The 20,000-nt window shown below is 41.2% G+C and overlaps 1 protein-coding gene across 11 annotated transcripts in view; it reads right to left on the bottom strand.

The window, feature by feature from the left end:
- The window catches only part of celf6 (CUGBP Elav-like family member 6), a gene marked incomplete at both ends in the record, with an annotated part of 162,804 nt that overhangs the window by 138,826 nt on the left and 3,978 nt on the right, over window positions 1–20,000 (bottom strand). For all 11 annotated transcript variants that reach the window (XM_080030651.1, XM_080030653.1, XM_080030648.1 and 8 more), the window contains one exon: window positions 12,607–12,689. In XM_080030651.1, the coding sequence (XP_079886777.1) occupies window positions 12,607–12,689 (83 nt within the window). The remainder of the gene's footprint in view (window positions 1–12,606; window positions 12,690–20,000) is intronic.

Raw genomic sequence — 20,000 nt, 5'->3', positions numbered from 1 at the left:
ACACACACGCGCACGCACACACACACACACACACACACACACATAAACACAGATAGTATAGTAGATGGACTGACTCATTGAAGGCCCAGAAACAGCAGTTATTCCCAGTGCAATAAAACAGACAGACTAACTAATGGAACCACCCACGCTCCATACATACTGTTTTATCACACACACACACACACACCAACCTTCAGAAACAAACACAGTGCGCTCTCTCTTTCTGTGTCCCAGCCCACTCATTGCTCGTTAGCTGCTACATCAGGTGTTTTTTTTTTCAAATATATAAATATATATATTCTTGTTTTTAATGCGTTGCCGCTGTGACACAGTCTAGCTGTATGTATGCTGAGAACGCAACCGCCACGAATATACTTCCCTAAACAAACTCCGGTGATTACAGTTTGACTTTCTGGTGGGCTCCTAATCAGCATGTAAACAAGCACAAGGTCATTTTCTTTCCTTTTAAAACGAAGTGGGAGAGAGAGATAAGAGGCGGCGCGCGGCGTATAGCTAATCCTTTGGACACGCTGATGGAGGAGTTTGTCCTGCAAGCTGCTGCTCGATGCTCCGTTAGTTAATTATGCAAGAATGGCATCTCTGCTACCGCGCGTGCCCTAGCTCCCTAGTGATGACTCATCAGTTTATCGCAGGGGTTTTAACTATTTTCTTTTCCTTCCTGGCTCTCTCTTTCACCCCATTTTCTGTTCCTATGTCCCCTCCAAAACATGTCAGACGTCAGAATACATGTTTTTTTTCACTAATCCTAAGAGATACCTACGAGGTGGTGTGTGTGTGTGCGTGTGTGTGTGTGTGTGTGTGTGTGTGTGTGTGTGTTTCTTTGTTTGTTTGTATGTATATAACACAACATCTCAAAGCAGGTTTTTAACTAGATGTTTGGAATTTGAGGCCAACTAAAACTCTTTAAGGAAACTGCCTATAAAGTTTTAAGGAAACTGCCTATACATTCGACCCAACTCATTATCTTGTATTGTACCTAAACACTTCGAATTTTGAGTTCAAGATATATAAGAATTTCAAACAATAACAGTTGTGCCAACTAATAAGAGTATGTGGAACTCAAAATGTGAAGTTACATAGGAATGATACATTATCCCTACATACGATAATTGCTTGGATCAAATGTAAGCAGTACTTAAAACTTAGAAGTTTTAAGTTGACCTCAAAACGCAAAAATCTGATGTAGAAAGTTGCCTTGATCATTTAAATGGTCCTTACTTCTTCATTTTTACAGTGTGTGTGTGGAGATCCTTTATCAAACGAGCCCAAGGTTTACAGGAGGCCACGTGTGATTAACTGCAGTGTTTAATAATACAAGCTGCCGCCGTGATCTGCTGAACTCAGCAACATCGTGCTTTTCTTTACTCTCTTGTAAAGAACAAATAGCCTCAGATTGCACTGGATGTCTTCAGTGATTGGCAGAAAGAGTTGTGAATAGCAATGAAAAGAAAGTAGGGGTCAGTGGTTCGATACCCTGTCTCCCCGCCACATGTCCAAGTGTCCCTGGGCAAGACACTGAACCCTAGATTGCTCCCGATAGTTAGCTTGCACCCTGCGTGGTGGCTGCTGCTATCGGTGTATGAATGTGTGCTCCAGTTGTAAGTCACTTTGGATAAAAGTGTCTGCTAAATAAAATGTAATGCAATGTAATGGACACAAGACAAAACAAAATGCTCAGGTCTTTCCTCTAGCCGTATCTGAAGTACCCCCTGAATTCATACTACTGATATGTTTTATTATCGGCATGTAAGTCCAAAAAGTGACATACAAGTACTTAAAAGTTGTTATTTATTAAACTTTCTAGGAAGTAAGACAGTGGGAATTCAAATTGTTGGACTTACTCTTCCATGTCCCTGAAGAGCACACTGTGACAAATGGCTATTTTGGGCCTAAAAAAACTACCCAAGGACTCAAAAAAAAATTCAATTTTGGACGCAGCTGTCTTAGTAAACCACTTTCTCCTCTCCTGGTACAAACTGACTGATCGATGCCGACACCTGTTTCTATGGAGGCATCTCATTTTCTGAAACTAGATTGGAGACATCCTTTGAATAGCACACATCTTTAAAGGTAGATCCACTGCTTGATCTCCTCAAATTGATCTTTTCAAATCGAACTGGGTTGGGAAGTTAATTAGACCAAAATCCACAGGAATTTGGCAAGATTTTGACGGTAAAAAAAAAATGAAAAATCCCACCTGGAAAATGAATTCACAGCCAGATATTGATGCAACACAAACTCAAACACACTTTAAATGTTTTAATTGGTTTAGGAGATGTCAAATTCCTAGCAAGAGACAGTGATCCAGCCCGGAGTAAAAAGCCTAAAAGCATCATTCTTGGAGGTGTGACAGCTACACCCCGGCCCTCATTTCCATCTCTCTCTCTCTCTCTCTCCGATATTTGTCAGTCTTCTCCACTTCCCCACTAGCCTAGAAGCAGCAATGTTAACACTGCTGTCCCCCACATTTTACCAGTTCTGCCTCATTACAGCTAAGAAGAAGTGTATAAATTAGCACAAGGGGAGTGCGCACGGCAGAGTCCGACAACTCTACCTGTCAGCCAGCGAAAGATAGTTGTGTGTGTGTGTGTGTGTGTGTGTGTGTGTGTGTGTGTGTGTGTGTGTGTGTGTGTGTGTGTGTGTGTGTGTGTGTGTGTGTGTGTGTGTGTGTGTGTGTGTGTGTGTGTGTGTGTGTGTGTGTGTGTGTGTGTGTGTGTGTGTGTGTGTGTGTGTGTGTGTGTGTGTGTGTGTGTGTGTGTGTGTGTGTGTGTGTGTGTGTATACGTGGAGGGTTTGTGAAGCAACCGCTCAGTTTACAAGCTTTCAACACATATTAAATCTGCAAAGGCTGACGCTCATCTTTGCATAATCATAACCTGAGGTATATCTCTTACGATCTCGATATAACACACAGGCAATCATATCCTGTCAGAGTTTTTCTCATTTTGTCAATTAAGGATTTTCTGTTACCGTATCTTTCAAATTAAAATGGTGTATCATTCTATTTTTGTAGTATTATAGTTATTCAGCGGTTCAGCGTCTTGCTTTCAGACACTTTCAACATCTGTGATCTATAGCTTTTTAATTGGTCTATTTTTCATTTGTTCATTCAATGAATCATTGTTGTGTTATCAAATAAACAAGAACAATATATACTATAATATGCTGTATACTTTTTGGTACTTTTCCTCACATTGAGCCCGCAAAGGAAAATTAATTGGAATACTATTTGATATGTTGATGAATTTTGACAAGAATTTGTGTTTATGGTTGATTATAACATTTAATATATCATTCATTGATAGACAGACATCTGCTTAACAATGTAACACTCGTTATTAGACTGTATGTCCAGAGGTATAGGCAACAGCAGGTTCAGCATTGGGGTCATAATGAATCAGCAAACCAATAGTCACTGTTACACAAAGTTAACTTTAGCACTTTTTTCCTTGTATGTATTTACTTGTGATGCCTGCACGTGAGAAGTGCACACTATATATGTACAGAAACGCATACAGAATAAATGGAAAAAGTAGCTTTTTTATGTTCGTTTTGGTTGTATTGTTTATAACAGTCCCCATTCCCGTATGACAGATAGGATAAGGTGAAGTAAATTTCCCTTTGTCAATTTCTACACAAGATGATTGTTTTCCTCCTGATTGAATAAAACAGTTGAATAAACCGATGATACACTAATCTCACAGATAATCTGCTGTATCCACGAGATTTGCGAAAGCAGAAAGCACTTTTTTACAAATCGTGTAAATGTCACAACGTTGTTCATGCATTCATACTCAAATCAATGAAGAAACTGAGATTTGTTTTCCCCTGTCCGACCTGGGCACCATGTCTCGTATGGTGTATTGCTGTATATGTTGAAGATCAAGAGGACAAATGTACTCGGTTGTTGCCATCCTGTGAACACCCAAACCCTGCTACCCTGCGGCCTTTTAAAAAAGCACTATTTCTCCTTCTCATTTGTCCGGCGCCTCTGGCCTGCCATTTTTATGGGGCTGCTTAAAGGCTCTCACTCAAGTTCTTTTGTGCCCTGTCCACATTCACCTATAAAAAAAACTGAAAAAAAAACTGTCATTCCAATATATCCACTCACCCGCCTTCCTACCAGGATTAACACTTCACACTCTTCAAGGTTGTAAATCCCATCAGATGGAACTAATAATACAGTTTATTTTTTTTGCAGAATATGCAGGGCCACCATGCCACAGAATGGGAGACAATGGGCGAGTGCATCCTAACCATTGTTGATTCCATTCACTGTCTAATCGGCAGGACGGCCGCGCACGGTGCAGCATGGCGTAGTAAATGCTTTTCATTCCGGGGGGATTAGAAAAACAATGGCCCTTTTTAATTTATTTTTCTAAAGCGGGGCAACAGCAGAAAGAAAACGATATAGACGTAATTGATGATGAGGAGAGAATAGGGGGTGGGGTGGGGTGGGGGGGGTGGGATGGGATGGGGACTTTGTTTGCAGCGGTCTCACGTCCAGTGCCCGGGCTTGGGTTATTTGTTTTTGTTCAGTTTCATAATGGTAACCGCTCAGGAGCACTGGAGGTTGACAAATCTGGCTCGGAGGACAAATTGATCAGCAACAGAACGCAATTTGTCCCTTAAAAAGAATGTGTAACGGCCCCGTGTGGCCGCGGTAATTAGTTTAAACTACAGCACGTCTGTCCAGGAGCGTATCCCCGCTGCAGACGCGCTCAGTTTGTCCTCTGATAAGACGCCTGGACCATGCAACATACACAATCCACTTTTAACTGGAATTGTGGTATAGGACAATATCCAATGGTTTGATACCTTGTAAAAAAAACTTCCCTGAATTCTACCCTTGTACACTGTATTACCGTTGGTTAATACCTATTTCTACTTCATCTGTAGACTATGTGTTAAGTTTCTTGCCTAACACTACGTTTTACAAGATTACATTGAACAGCACTTGGACACATGTCACAATGTAACTCAATGTAACTTGCATTGCCCATCTTTTCTTTCTAATTGTCCTAATGAGAAGAGGTACTGTCACGTAACACATAGCGAGTATTAGCGCTTTGTCTAACTAGCTTTGTCCCCTTCTGTCATCATTTGTATAGCATCTTCAAACACAGCCATTGTGGGTTGCTGCTACCTGGAATGCTCCTCACAAAAGCCTGTACTTCTCAACATAGCAATTAACACATTCAGATAAATGGGAATAATGGGAAAGGGGGGGGGTGGGGTGGGGGGTGAGGCATCTTAGAGCTAAAATGTCACATCAAAGGGTGTGCATTAGACTGTGGGAGTGTTTCTTTTTTTTTTGTATTTGTTCATTTGCAGAGAAGTCACACTAGAGAAGTCGCATTTCCGTGAACAACAAAAAGTCTGCTTTAATAGGACAAACGACTAGAAAACAAATTAAACAAATTCAACTTTTTATTTTTTTTGCTGTGAGGAATTTATGCTCACTCCCTGCGTGTGTGATTTTTCGGAGAGTGAAAATGACAAGAGGGAAGGGAAGGAAAAAAAATGCTGGTTGTTTATTCTCAGCATGCACACAGACAAAGACATATGGCAGGTCTACGGTGGGCCGCATCTGTGGTGGGACGCAGGGAGAGAGAGTGTCAAGAAACACGGATGCATTGGCCCGTGGCAGTGTGCTTAGTGACACATAATACTGCTATTGCACAATCTTTTTCCCCTGACCCATTTCTGTGTGTGTGACATACGCTGGAGTCAATTTTCGGCACTTTTACATGCACGGAGGAAGAAGGAAAAAATGTTGTGAGGAAGCTCAGGCATTTCTGCAGCTCTCTTTTGGGGGGGGGGGTGGGGGGGGAGCTGCTACCTTGAAGCTTACCCCTTTCAAATATGAAGAGAAACACTTCAGAAGGAATAGGTTGCTGTGTTTTTCTACCCTCCTGTATTTTTTTCACTGTTGTGCTTGAATGCCTCATCATCAGTGCAATGGTCAGATGTTTCTTGGGACATTTCTACGTGTACGTTGATATAAAAAAATATAAAAAAAGGCATTTTCCGCACCTCTTCGTTTGGGCGAAAAAAATGACCGTACACACGTATTTTAGAACTTCTCTTTGTACAAATAACAATCGAAAAAACTATTGAAAACGTTGTCTTTAATCATGCCAGGCCAGTATAGGTGGAGATAATGTGTCACTTCAAACACCATAGAAGAACATTGTGAGCATGTGCATTGACCGTCTTCTTGAGCTAGTTTGGCGCATGCTCAGTACATGTTGACAACGATTGTAGCCAACGTTTTCTTAAAAAAAAACCTGTGTTCTCCCTGTCCCCACGAATAGAGAAATACAGAAGAGTTTTCAAAAAGCAAACACGACATGGCTTTAGAAACCAAACGAATGTGTGGGTCTCTCCACTGAAGACTCTACGTAAATGACAAGTATAAGGTCGAAGCGCCACACACAATCCAGTGTGGAAAAAGAAGATTGGGAGAGGAAGTAGAGAATAGATGATCAGGTAGTAGAAGGCATTGGGGGAGGGAGGATGAGAAGAATATAAATGCACAAGAGAGTGAGAGACAAAGAGAATCTGAATCTCTTTTTTTTTCTAAGGCATTTTTAATTGGCTTCTGGTAGCTTTCCGTAGCAGCCAATTAGAATGCTTGTTACATGTGAACACCGGGAGCTAATTGGTCTGAGAGGAGGAAGTGCGTGGCCCCTGGAAGGAGAGAGCAGGATTCATTTGAAGGTCCGCCGTTCCAAATGCAGAATGTTGCGATGCTATTTATCAAAAAGCAATTGTGAAGTGAGTTGCTGCAAATACAAATATTATTTGTACTTTCGTGCTGGCTTTTATTGCCACACGGGTGTTACGAAAAGGAAAATATAATGATTGCTATAAAGTTTATAGGCAATCAAGAAAAAGTGTTTGGACATCAGGACTTTTTTTTTCATGTGATCAACAACTTACCTGAAGCTACACAAATTGTCTTGTAACAGAAAGGAAGTGTGGATGCAGAATACTAGGGACTGGGACCGTTACCAAGCACGAACGACCACCAAAGTCCTGATTGTTTGGTTAGTAGTAGGAACGATGCAATTTCCCCGGAACTCTGCAAACTGATAGGACGTCATAGGAGTTATGTATACGCCCCCATTATACAACAGTTAGATACCAATCAGATCGCTTCATTTAAGCCACCCGTTTTATAAATCAAGTTTGAACATAACCAAAACACTGAACACTGCTGTAATATTGTGACAACGTGCGTAGCAGCTTAGCATAGCATAGGCATTTCTTAATGCCAACCGTTCACCAGAAATCTCCGTAATGTGCTTAGCATGCAACAATCTCAACCTCTGAACACATAAAGACAGAAAGGCATGGGAGAAGGTCTTCTTTATTGGAAAACCGTCCAAAAAAACATAAAAAAAGTAGGAACACGTTTACTTCTCGAACAAAGTAGGACGCATTAGATGACAAAAGTGCACTGTACTTCGGTTGGCAGAGATCGCAAACCAACCAGGTGCCTAGCCCCATCTGCTGCTGTATCAGAGGGTCAAAAGTGGGTCTGGGTATGATATGGAACAGCATAGGAAATGTGAAATCTCCCTTGCTGGGGAGGGAACCGTTCCTAATGTGAAAAACGGCCATAACTCTATGTAAAGAAAAATGTCCCAGGAATTAATCAGATCCATGGAGGAATCATTCACGGGCATGACCTAACCTGTCCACGAGCAATACCACGCTGCCCTATACATGGAGGGGAATATGCTGAATGGGCAACGTTTAAAACACGACATCACTTTATGAGCTCACCACCACCAAGGGCAAGAGGCTGGATCTGTGATTACATTAACTGTACAAACTGTAGCAGCGGGGATCAAGATGCGCTAGGACAACAAGAGCTCATTACGCTCTTTAACATGCAATTAATCAAACAATGTAAACAAAAGCCACAACACACACACACACACACAGTCTGTCGGATTCCCCCGGTGGCTGTTCGAATGGGGCACACACACACACACACACACACAATACACGACTTAGCAAATAAAGGAATTTGAATTATGGAAAGTTTTTAAGATCCACAGCCAGACTGGAGCTTATGTAAGAGTATGTGGCTTCCCGCTGAGATAACACAGACAAACAGCTACTAGGCCTTCTCTCTGTGTGTGTGTCTCTCTGTGTGTCTCTGTGTTAAGCCTATAGTGTCTGTCCTCCCTTTGTCAGAATGCACCGAGTGTGTTCACGTCAACATTTTCTGCTAACGTGTGAGATGTGAAGACGCTTTGAAATAATGGAAGCATTCCATGTTAGAACACACAGCCCTAGAAGCAGAGGTGGAATATTCAGACTGAGATGCTTACATGGATGGGTAATGCATGATTTGGACTGGAAGAAAATATCTCTAGCAAGTGTACCTTTTGATGTTTTTAGTGTCAAAATGCCTTGTTTCAAAATATAGTCAGAAACTGTGTCTCCAACGTTTGAATCAGAATTATCAGATGCTCTCTAAAGACACCTTTATAAAGCTGGTGAATCGGTATATTGAATAAATTGCAGATATTGTAATGTGTTTCAATGGATCGTTTTTTTTTGTTGTTGCATGGAATCACACAATATTCAAGCAAGCATTTGGGAACAAAAGTTTGTTAGCCAAAATGGATTGCACTGTCTGTCTACCAAGTAATGATTGATATTGCATAAGTTGTAATAGTGCTCATGTGCCAGCTATGAGCGACATATCAAGCTATAATCGGATGACAATGATGGTATCAAAACATTGCTATGATGCAGGTAACACGTAAATGCCACCCCGACAACAGTTTATCAGATTCACATGCACACAGCACCATTCCCCATCCTTTTGGATTTTTCAGTTGGTATAAAAGGATCTATTTAAAGGAGACTTTGCAAAATCCTATACCTCAGATCAAACTTAAATAGGAGAAATCCAGCATTTAGCCTGCGCCAGAGCTCTGTAGAAAAGTAAATTGACTTTTAGATCTGAGTGAGGAAGCCATGCAAGCAGTTCATCCTGGGATTGTAGGTTTAAAGCATAGATTGGCCTTAACCTCATCCACTTATGGAGGACATGATTAAATAGGCAGATGACTGTCAGTGCTATTTCAAACACACATAGTCTAGTTTGCAATTATATGCTGATTTAAATTAGCCTGGAAATCCAGACCCTGATATCTTGAACGATAGAGGGTCTGGCGACGATCAATAGTAATTTCCAACTCAAGGGGCGGCTCCTACTCGTGCATTTCAAATGCCACTGCACGCAGTTGGATAGCACTACAACCAATCAGAGCGATGCACAAGGCGACGTAAGCCCCTTTCGTTTAGCGAACAGCTGTTAAACTGTTAAATTAAACGTTTGCCGTTGTTGGTCGGCAAAATAGAACATTCCACTTACTTGCTAATGAAAGATTTGAGTGCCGTCTTCCAAATCGTTAAGGGTCGAGGCCAAAGCAGTCTCAAACTCACACAACATATCCGCAGCCATCTCTGATGTTTACTATCACGGCTTCGACGTCGCATGCACGTCACTGTCGTCATCCGGTTACGTCCGCCCCAGAGCACCATACAAAGGGCTCTGGCGCGCCCGCCCATATTAGATAGAACCAATTGAAACGTGAGACCAGATTTCTGGTCTTTTTGATAAAGCTTCAACGGAGCGTGTCCAGACCAACACGCGCAGCAAATTTAATTTGCCAGAGCCTAGTGGCAGGTCTGGGAATGCCAGGCTAGATTTAAATAGCAAATATGATAAAACATGCATCAGATGAAGTTGTTATGCAAGGTTGTATTGCATTGTTGAGCCAACATTTGATCCATCTTGAGATTTTTTTTTTTTTTTCAAATGCCAGCTGCCTCTTTGGAACAAAATGTTGCTTTTAGGTCGCCTGCCTTGACAGTCACACAGCCAGACACAACCAGACTGCACAAGCCTGTCTGTAACACCGTAGTGGAGAAGCCAGTGAAAAGGGCAGCGTTTATAGGACAGAGAAATCTCAAAGCATCCGGCCATGACAATAACATTGAGGCTTGTCCAGAAGTGTCACCTCTCTGTGTCTTTGTCTGTCCATACCTCCTTGTATTCTCTTTCTCTCTTCTCCCTCCCTGACACACACACACACACACACACACACACACACACACACACACACACACACACACACACACACACACACACACACACACACACACACACACACACACACACACACACACACACACACAAACACACACACACAGAGAACATCTTTATTAGCCTTCTGTATGCAGGGTCTGCGCTCAGCCCCAGATTGCAGTGAGTGACCCCTCGCTGTGTGTGCCATACAGGGGGGCAAATGTTTACCCAAACCCCTTCCGAACATGCTATTAACCTCTTTCTAGATAGAAGACAAACAAGACATGTCCCTTCATCAGTGTGCAATACAAACCAGGGAACACCATACTATCCTATAACATCTACACAATCATCTCATTACGAATCAGCAGGGAGCCAGGAACTAGCCAGGCCTGGTCTCCCGCTGACTATTTCACCTTTCCAGCTCTGAACCCCATGTGCCTGTTACTCACTATAGTATACCTGTGAAATGCAGTGAAGTGCAAACAACTGATTAACCCCAATGCTGAGGGGACAATATAAAGCCTTCCACCCTAAACTCCCATCAACCACCTCTACCTCCGGCCCCCCTATACCTTTTCAAACCAATCGCTTAAAACCTTATTTCTTAATTTCCTGTCCACGTCCCTTCTATCTTCATCCGTCTATCCAACTCTCTACCTCCTTGGAGATTTAGATGGATATCCTAAGGCTCTTGATTAAAGCCCCCCAAACCCTGGCCCGATTTCTTTATAGTGTGTGTGTTGAAAAGGAAAATGGCGGAAAGGGTTGGGAAGGGAGGGCAGTGAGTAGCCTGGACAATATACAGAGAAGCTCCTACCTTTCTTCCAGGGACCCGCGGGCGTAATTCAATCAGAAAACCACGATAATTCCCCTGATGCGAAAGTCAAAATCCCCCTTCACACACACACACACATCAAGTCGAGATCGACACATTGAGCTAACACTCATCCCCCCTAGATTGAGGGTCTCCTCCTCCTCTTGGGTGGGCTTAAGAGAGGCCTCACTAACCGGAGTGTGTGTGTGTGTGTGTGTGTGTGTGTGTGTGTGTGTGTGTGTGTGTGTTTTGTACCTGTGTCGTTTGAAGAAGGCCATTATTTTAATTGAAAAAAAGTTAGCCGTCCGCCCAAAGGCAAAAAAAACGATAGAAAAAAAATTGTGTGGCGAGAATTTAAAGAAAAACACCAGATGGTGATATATACATGGTAAAAAAAATGATTATTTATACTTACTGTTTGATTATATGTGATAATGAGAGTGGGATTTTCCTCGAGGCAATTAGTGTCTGTAGCGGCGGCCATATTGCCAGAGAGGACAGGGGAAGGACGGCACGCGTTGCTGTTATGAAGGGAACGCTTATCAAATATCTCCGCCAGGGTGATTAGTGTAATAAGACACTGGCAAGGTGAGATAGGCAACTTGTGTGTGTGTGTGTGTGTGTGTGTGTGTGTGTGTGTGTGTGTGTGTGTGTGTGTGTGTGTGTGTGTGTGTGTGTGTGTGTGTGTGTGTGTGTGTATGTCTGTATCTGTGCAAGAGTGTGTGAGAAGTGAGTGTGTGTGTGTGTGAGTGAGTGAGCAAGGTAGGGATGGATTGTGAGAGAGTATGAGTGACTCTTCCCATCTGTTTCCATGTGTGTGTGTCTCGATGTGTGTCTCAATAGGTGTTTTCAGAATGCAGGAACCATTTCATAGTTCTAGGAACTTACTCCTTCAATTCAATTGCATCCGTACAGAAGGGAACTGTGCACTGATGTTGTTGTTAGAACTTTGTTGTGAAGAACTTTTTTAGCTCCAACTCCAAAGGTACTTTTGCAGCACCGGAGGAACTATGATGACAAAAGTGTTTTTGATTGGTCGAAATCAGGAGTCAGTGCTCGCAAAGATCATTGTTAAAAAAAGCCTGTACATGTAATTATTGCAACAAGTGCAAAATGCTGCTAACTGTTTCTTCTTTCTTCTTCCCAAGTCCGTTATTACCATGGAATCCAGTACACACAGCAAACAGCTCTGATAGCACTGTCCTCTACTTGTTAGTATTGTATGTCATGAAAAGTTACAGTCTAAGTCTCATAAATGTGAGGGTATAGGCTTCAGGCGGTTCATATGAGCAGTGTGAATGCCAACAGAATAAAATCCCCTAAAAGTGCATACAGTATAGTTCCCCGGGACATCCCCAGTAGACAGTTCCTCTCAAAAAAAAGTTCCTAGAAATGTCATGTCTAATGTATACAGTCCCCATGGGCCTCAGCAAATGTGTGTGTGTGTGTGTGTGTGTGTGTGTGTGTGCGTGCGTGCGTGCGTGCGTGCGTGCCTGTGTCTGTGTCTGTGTGCCTGTGTCTGTGTCTGTGTATTCCAGTGTGCTAAAGTGTGATATTATTCCTAGGGTAATGTAATGTAGGTCCCCATGGCAGGCGGGCCGCCCAAAGGGGTTTTGGCCTATGACGGAGGGCAGATCGGGGGCACTTACCCCGGGCAGAGTCTTCTGTTCATGGAGGGCGCTCTGGGCCTTCAGTGCTGACTCTCTGGCACAGTATGTTAGAAAGGCACATCCTAGGGAGGGAGGGAGGCAGAGAGAGAGAGAGAGAGATTTTAATTTTTACAAAACACTTTATTTACCTAATTATAGTTTTTAAAATTCAACAGTTCAAACAAAGTGCTAATGCATTCAAATCCCAGTATGTTTAAAAACAATGTATCTAAGAAAAAACTAATTCAATCATCAACGAACGAACAGACAATATCATTAAAACCCCAACGCTGTTTAAAAGCGTCCAAGTCTCCAATGTGTATCTCAAATCTAGCCATAGACTTACTGTATATACAGAGAGAGAGAGAGAGAGAGAGAGAGAGGCTTACTCCACCAGACAATGGCTTCATTAAAACACACCACCATTAACAATATGAACATTTCTCAAAATGGAATGTTTGTTCAAAGAATAGAATGTTATCAACTAGAACAAACAGTCAAAACAGTAGTATATGCATAAAAGCGCCAATAGTAAGTGCCTATATGGTGGTAGGGTATGGAGGCTTACTCCAACAGACAATGGATTCATAAATACACATCACCATTAACAATATAAAGAAATGAAAAAGTATTACAGTGATGGCTACTTTATGGCTATAAGTTTAAAGAAAGAGCACATTTATGATATGTTGTGTGTAGTCTCTTTGGGACTTTATAACAGACCACAAAACAAAATGAAATATGTGTGGTTATGATGTACTATAGGGCTTCAGTGTTTAGTGCCCATCAAATGCCTAAAATGTAAAAAAAAAGAAATGCTGATTGTAAAAGTTAAGAGCACGGGCCATTTAGCAGATTTAAATAAAAAAAAGATAAACGTTAGCTTTCAACATTATCTTTAAGTGTAAGCCCATTTAGACGGCGCAAAAGTAGAACCCTCAAACGCCTTGCACATCTTAATTTTTAACCGGGGAGCTCTGCCGTGAAAAGTTCATTCTAAATGCACTGTGTAAAAGTCAGACCTACACTTCTCAATCCATGTTTGTTCGGAGATTTGTACTTCAAGGAAAAAAAGAAATATTCATAGTAGCCTTCCAAATGGAACCGGAGACTTGTGATTTCACTGAAAGTAATTCCGCTCTACTACGCGAGCCATTATGTATAAGCTATTGCCAGAAAACTTGCATTATATTAAAATGGAATTCATGTACTCCTCTGACAATTGGGATGTGGCTCTGTGAAGTTAATAGCTCTCTGCCCTCGGAGGAAAATAACACGCTGGTTGAGAAGGAGGAAGATTCAAATTGTACTTTTTTTTTAAGATAAAAGAGCCTTTTTGGATTGGATTCTTTTGTTTATGAGAGGAAAATATTTGCTACGGTATGTTGTTAGCGTTCTGTTGTTTTTTGTTTCATCTAAATCGTCTTTTGTATATGCCCCATTCAGTTTAATATAGCACAATGGACTAAAAAATAAATAAACTGCTCAACCTACACATAGGTTAAGTATTTGCGAGTGATAGTGAAAAAATGCTCAGTCATCCCAGAAGTTTTTTTTTTTTTTTTTAAATATGCATACTGCTTTCTAATGAATGATCACTTCCACAAAGGCAAAACGTCAGACAGTAGTATGCATATTTTTCTGGCTGCCAACTAATCAAAATTCTCGAGTGAAAATGAACCCTCAAACTACTTGAAAGTTGAACATTTACAAAAAAAAACAGTAAGAAAAAAAAACTCCATGAATATGCATCGATAAATAAGTTCCTAACACAAATGTGACAGCTTTCATTACAGGGTGAGTAGTGGCTGTGTTATGCGCTTGGCAGAGCTGACAGTGGGTGACCCCGTTCAGAAGAGGTTTTGCACTGTGCAGCATAATTTCCCATTACTACATGTCACACCTGCTGCCAAGGATTCCCACGGGAGAGGGAAGAGAGAGAGAGAGACACACACACAAACTGGCACACACACACACACATACACACAAACTTGCAAAAACTCGCGCACACACACACACACACACACAAAGACACAGACATAGACACAGACATGCACACACACACACACACACACACACACATACAAACTCGAATAAACTCACACATATACGTACATACACTGGCACACAGACTCACACACACAAACACTCGCTAACACACAAACACACAGACACACTCCAACACACTTGCAATGCCCACAAACACACACACTCACACATTCACACACACTCGCTTGTATGCACACAATTTCAAACACACTCGCTCACAAACACAAACACCCACCTTCACACACACAAACACACACCTACACACAAACACACACACACATTCAGATGATACCCGGCATAACGCACATAGCACCCATCACCCTCTGAAAGCCAGCAACACAGTCTGGCGCCCGGCCAAGAGAGCTCCCTTTTCCTACAACCTTCACCCACCCCTTTCACCCTCCTCCTCAACTAGGCGCTTACTCAAGAGGAAAACTCACCTAAACGACACTGATGAAACAGCGTGCAACACAGCAAAGCAGACAGAAAGTTTTCAGGAGCCTGGGGAAACACTCTTCATGCCTTTGTGACATTAACAAAACGATGAGCAGGGAGATAGGCCTCCCCAGGGGGTTTTGAGTGTGTGTGTGTGTGTGTGTGTGTGTGTGTGTGTGTGTGTGTGTGTGTGTGTGTGTGTGTGTGTGTGTGTGTGTGTGTGTGTGTGTGTGTGTGTGTGTGTGTGTGTGTGTGTGTGTGTGTGTGTGTGTGTGTGTGTGTGTGTGTGTGTGTGTGTGTGTGTGTGTGTGTGTGTGTGTGTGTGTGTGTGTGTGTGTGTGTGTGTGTGTGTGTGTGTGTGTGTGTGTGTGTGTGTGCACAAATGAATCCTAGACTGTTGCTGACACTGCCCAAACGTTTAAAATGTCCCTACCACAAATCAGTAAAAATAATACAGTTTCAGTTGACCATTGTCCTTTTCAGGAAAGTAGCTTGCATCAACTGCAAAAAGTCCTTACATATCAATGCTTCAATAATTATGATTGAATAACATACCCGTGACAGGGGACACCTTGCATAATGATTACTTTACTTAAAGAATTACATTGCAAATATTTAACTGTACTTTTATTTAGGAACATTTTAAATGCACAGCTCATACTTGTAATGCGGTATTTGAATAGGGTTGTACTTTAATAGATGATCTGCATACTCCTTTCAACACTGTCCAGTTTCTTTTCAGAGCCTGCTTGACGCAAAGGAAAACTGCATCCAAAACTATGTCAGTGTCTCTATTGCTGCTCCATAAAAAATAGCCTTTGATAATATTAATTTAATAAATTGTTAAACTGGACTGTCTGTTCAGTGTAGCCCAATAATATTCATGCCAGCTGTGCGGCCGCCTCCCCTTCCTCCCGGAGGTATAACATCGTCTGGACTGTTAGCTCCATATCCAGCCGTGGTGTTGTGTCTCGGGGGACATCTTAAGCCCAAAAGGAGTCAGTGATTGAAACAGCCAGGAGTGGAACAGATGAGCATGAGAACACAGTGTTACTGTTTGAAGGGGTTAGCTAACAAGGGTGTAGCAGCTGCTAGCAAGTTAGGGGTTGTCATCTTAAAATGTAAGGGATAGCTAATTGGCATTGGGATACCATGCATACTCACACCCTATCCCCACACTATTGTCTTGTATTGTATTGAATCATGCACATTGGCCCCTTAAAAATCACACTACTTGGTTTGATATTGCAGCAGAGATTGCAAGCTGATTTAGACGGTGGGTCTGCACAACGTATGACCAATATGAAAGGCAACAAAAGAAGACGGGACGTATAACATTACTTAGGGAACAATTGGAAGTGTGTTGAGGCTTTGTGAGTAAGTCAGCAGTAATGTAGAGTACAGCGTATTTGTAGTAGAAATAATATGACAAAATGAAAAAATGTTACTTTAATTTTGATCATTGTACTTTTCAGTACTGCACATCACTGTAATGGTGCTTGTGTGTAGAGGTATGTGCAGTTTTCCTTTTCAAATAACAAATATTATGATGATATAGTATATTATAACCTTTATATTACCAGGTCAGCCTTATAGAGATTAAAATCTAGTTTTCCAAAGGGCGTGGCCAAGAAGGACAGCAGTAGACATGTACAGACATAAAAGCATAAAACCTACATTTAGACACAGTACAGTCAGTAATCAAGTACAAATGCAGCTGAAGTGCAAAAGAAAAATACAACAGCAATTTAAATTTTAAATTGTCCAAATATTAACCAAGGACTGGACAAAAAAAGTTAAATGCAATAAACGGGAAGAGGAAGATTGTTTGAGAAAATAAAGGCTAAACTCTGTCAGTTTAGCTCCCTGTGATGAGTGGGTTAACAGGGGTGAAAATAATACTTTGGTAATCATAGGCAATTTAAACTCTAAAAAGTCAATAATTTCACAGAGGGACAAAAGTTCAACAAATTATACTGGAGGCAAATTAAAAAAGTAAACCTGGGAAACTAGTTCAAAGAGAAAGCGAAAATAAATGTGAAATGTGTCTTCGCATTTTCCGGTAATTATACTCAAAGAACAACCTCCCCCGCAACGCGACTTCTTAGAACTGTTTCTTGTTTTTTAAATGGAAATTAGTATGTGCTCACAATTGCAACGCATCCAGGCATTATGAACTAAATTATGTTATTTTTATTTTAAGGCATCAGATACCTGTAATTGAAATAACTCCAAGAGCAAATTTGTATAAAAATTCCAATTCATTAGCGGCAAATTCACGAATCATGAGCAATTTTCCCTCTACACTCCGGGCTTCTCGCACGTCTGATCCAAGAATGATCATTTAAGATTGAAAAGAATGCAAATTAATTTTGCCCCCCAAAAAGAGCTAGACACGAAGAAAAATGATGTAAAACAACAGGGTGGACCCTCTCGTGGGTACAAAGACAAATAGGATGTGTTTGATTCATCCAACGTTTTGTGTTTTGTGTTTTGTGTGTTAACCACACTATTACCTGCCTAGCCTATCGTTCCATTTGAATTCAGAGCAGGTGAGCTGTTCATAGCGGTTAGCTGTCGGCTTCACACAAACGCACGCGCACACACACACACACACACACACACACACACACACACACACACACACAGCCACCTTTTGTAATGATCAAAAGAGGTTATCTGTAGACCTTAGATACAGCTGTCACTCAACGCACTCAAGCTGTCCATCACTGTCCAATACGCTTGCTTTTACAACACTATTACGGCCGATAAGACCAAAACACAATCACAGATCTCTATAGTGGCCGTGACTTAAAGGTGGAGTCAGCGATTCTGGAGAACGCTTGTTGTCAAATTCACTTTTTGTGAATATCTCCTTACAATCAGCTACCTGTCCATAAAAAAATATTGTATTAATACACAGCCTAGGCTCTGTACACAGGTATTGAAACAAAGGGTATGTAAACAACATAGCTAGCAACATACCTGTTTACAGAGCCTAGACTGAGTATTACTGTAACACTGGATTTTTTTTTTCAGCAGACAGACAGGTAGCAGAACGTGAGGAGATATTCACTGATTTTGACAGACGTAATTTTGACAACAAGCATTCTCCAGAACCGCTGACTCCCCCTTTAAGTCTCAAAACGTTTTCATTATTTTTTTTTAACATAGAGAATTTCTCATATAACCTCAAAACTATCTGCAAAGTACTAAGACAACTTTGAAGGATCTGTTGATATGTTTTAATGAGTCATTTGCAATTAGATACCAGTGCCTTAGTGTGCTTTGCTTTTTGACATTTTAATGTCTGAGAGAGAGGGGGGGGATTTAATGTCGATTTGGGCGGGCTATTTATAGCCAATTATACTGCAAGGACCTACCACGGAGGAGAGAGGAGGAGAGGAGAGGAGAATGGATGAGGGATATTTAACAACTCTTTTGTATCTCTGTGGCTGCTGGCTGTGTGCTGTGGCTCAACGGTCCCTGCTCCCAGCATCGGGCAAACGGATTGATAGATAACACTACTCAAGCAAAAGATTTGCCCCCCACCAACATTCAGCATGTCTGAACAATGCATGCAGTACTGGCCCACTGACACTAAGTGTTATGATAATGCAGTGCTCTGTTGAACTGATGGATGTTAAACAGCACGACCCTGGCTAGCACAACGCACACACACACAGAGCAAACGACCAGTAGTGTCTAGTCATCCCACGCGCTGTGCGAAGCTCCCCCCGAATGACACACATAAAAAACTATCAAATTCACATTAAAAAGGCAACAGTGTCAGGAACAACTATACGTGGCAAGGATATACTGTATAATCGTCGGTTAAAAAGATGAAAAAATCAGATGAAAGAAAACTGCTTCTGAATAGACATACAGCTTCACTAATCCACTGAAGTGTATACAAGGAAATGTGAAATGTGAAATTCCCCAGATATTCAGTCCTCAAGGGAAAACCCAAAAAATGCCCGTAGTAAGAATTCACAAAGCAACAAAACATCTGTTAGAAACTGATGCAGTATAGGCTACAAGCCACATGAATAAGTCATGAGCAAACATGACATATTTTGATCTGCCCTCAAATCCTTAATTATGGTGCAATTGTGTGTCACAGGACTCGGGCTATGAAAAAAAGGTATGGTTTTCTAACTGATGCCAACAGCCATATGCATCATCTTTCTTTAAACAATTCATATACAGTATTTCTACATTATTAGTATTATATAGTATTATTACCACAAACTAACCTCCAAAGTCAGATCTTCAAACTAAAAACACTTAACTATGATATAAAATTTAACTGATTTTGTGAAATTCTTACAACATTAGGAGTGTTGACTTAATAACTAGCCACTCTCCTTTGACATATTAAGAATGTTTAGGGGACTTCAACAACTACTTTTGAAATCACTGACACATTCACTGTGCACAAAATATCATTGCGTGAGTAGCATTACCTTTAGAACTATTAAACTGCAGTCGTATATACATTAGAATAGCATTAAGATGTAATGCAAATATGATGTATTACTGACAGTAACTTTACTGTTTAGAGATCTTAATTTAACTAGCTGTGACTCTTTTTATTTGGCCCTAGGCAACAGTGGAAAACAAACTTCGAACAAGACATGGACACATTATTAAATTTAATTTGGCAAACAAGTTAGCAAATTGTTTACAAGCACATGTAGCCGACAAGGGGCATTAGATCCAGCATTCATTTAGAGTTAGCTTGTAATTTGGATCAGTGCAGCATCTAGTCACTAACTGTGTTGGTACAGTAGGTTTGCTTCATGTGGGGAATGTAGAATGTAGATGATTTTTAGATAGGCACTTTATCTGTCCTGTTACGGTTGCCCACATCTACAACATGTGTGGGTGTGTTAAGCCCATTGGGTGCA

The sequence above is a fragment of the Ammodytes marinus genome (genome assembly GCF_949987685.1).
Source record: "Ammodytes marinus genome assembly, chromosome: 1".
Lineage (NCBI taxonomy): Eukaryota > Metazoa > Chordata > Actinopteri > Uranoscopiformes > Ammodytidae > Ammodytes > Ammodytes marinus.
The sequence above is the reverse complement of the archived record's forward strand: the minus strand, read 5'-3'. Positions and strand labels throughout refer to the sequence as shown.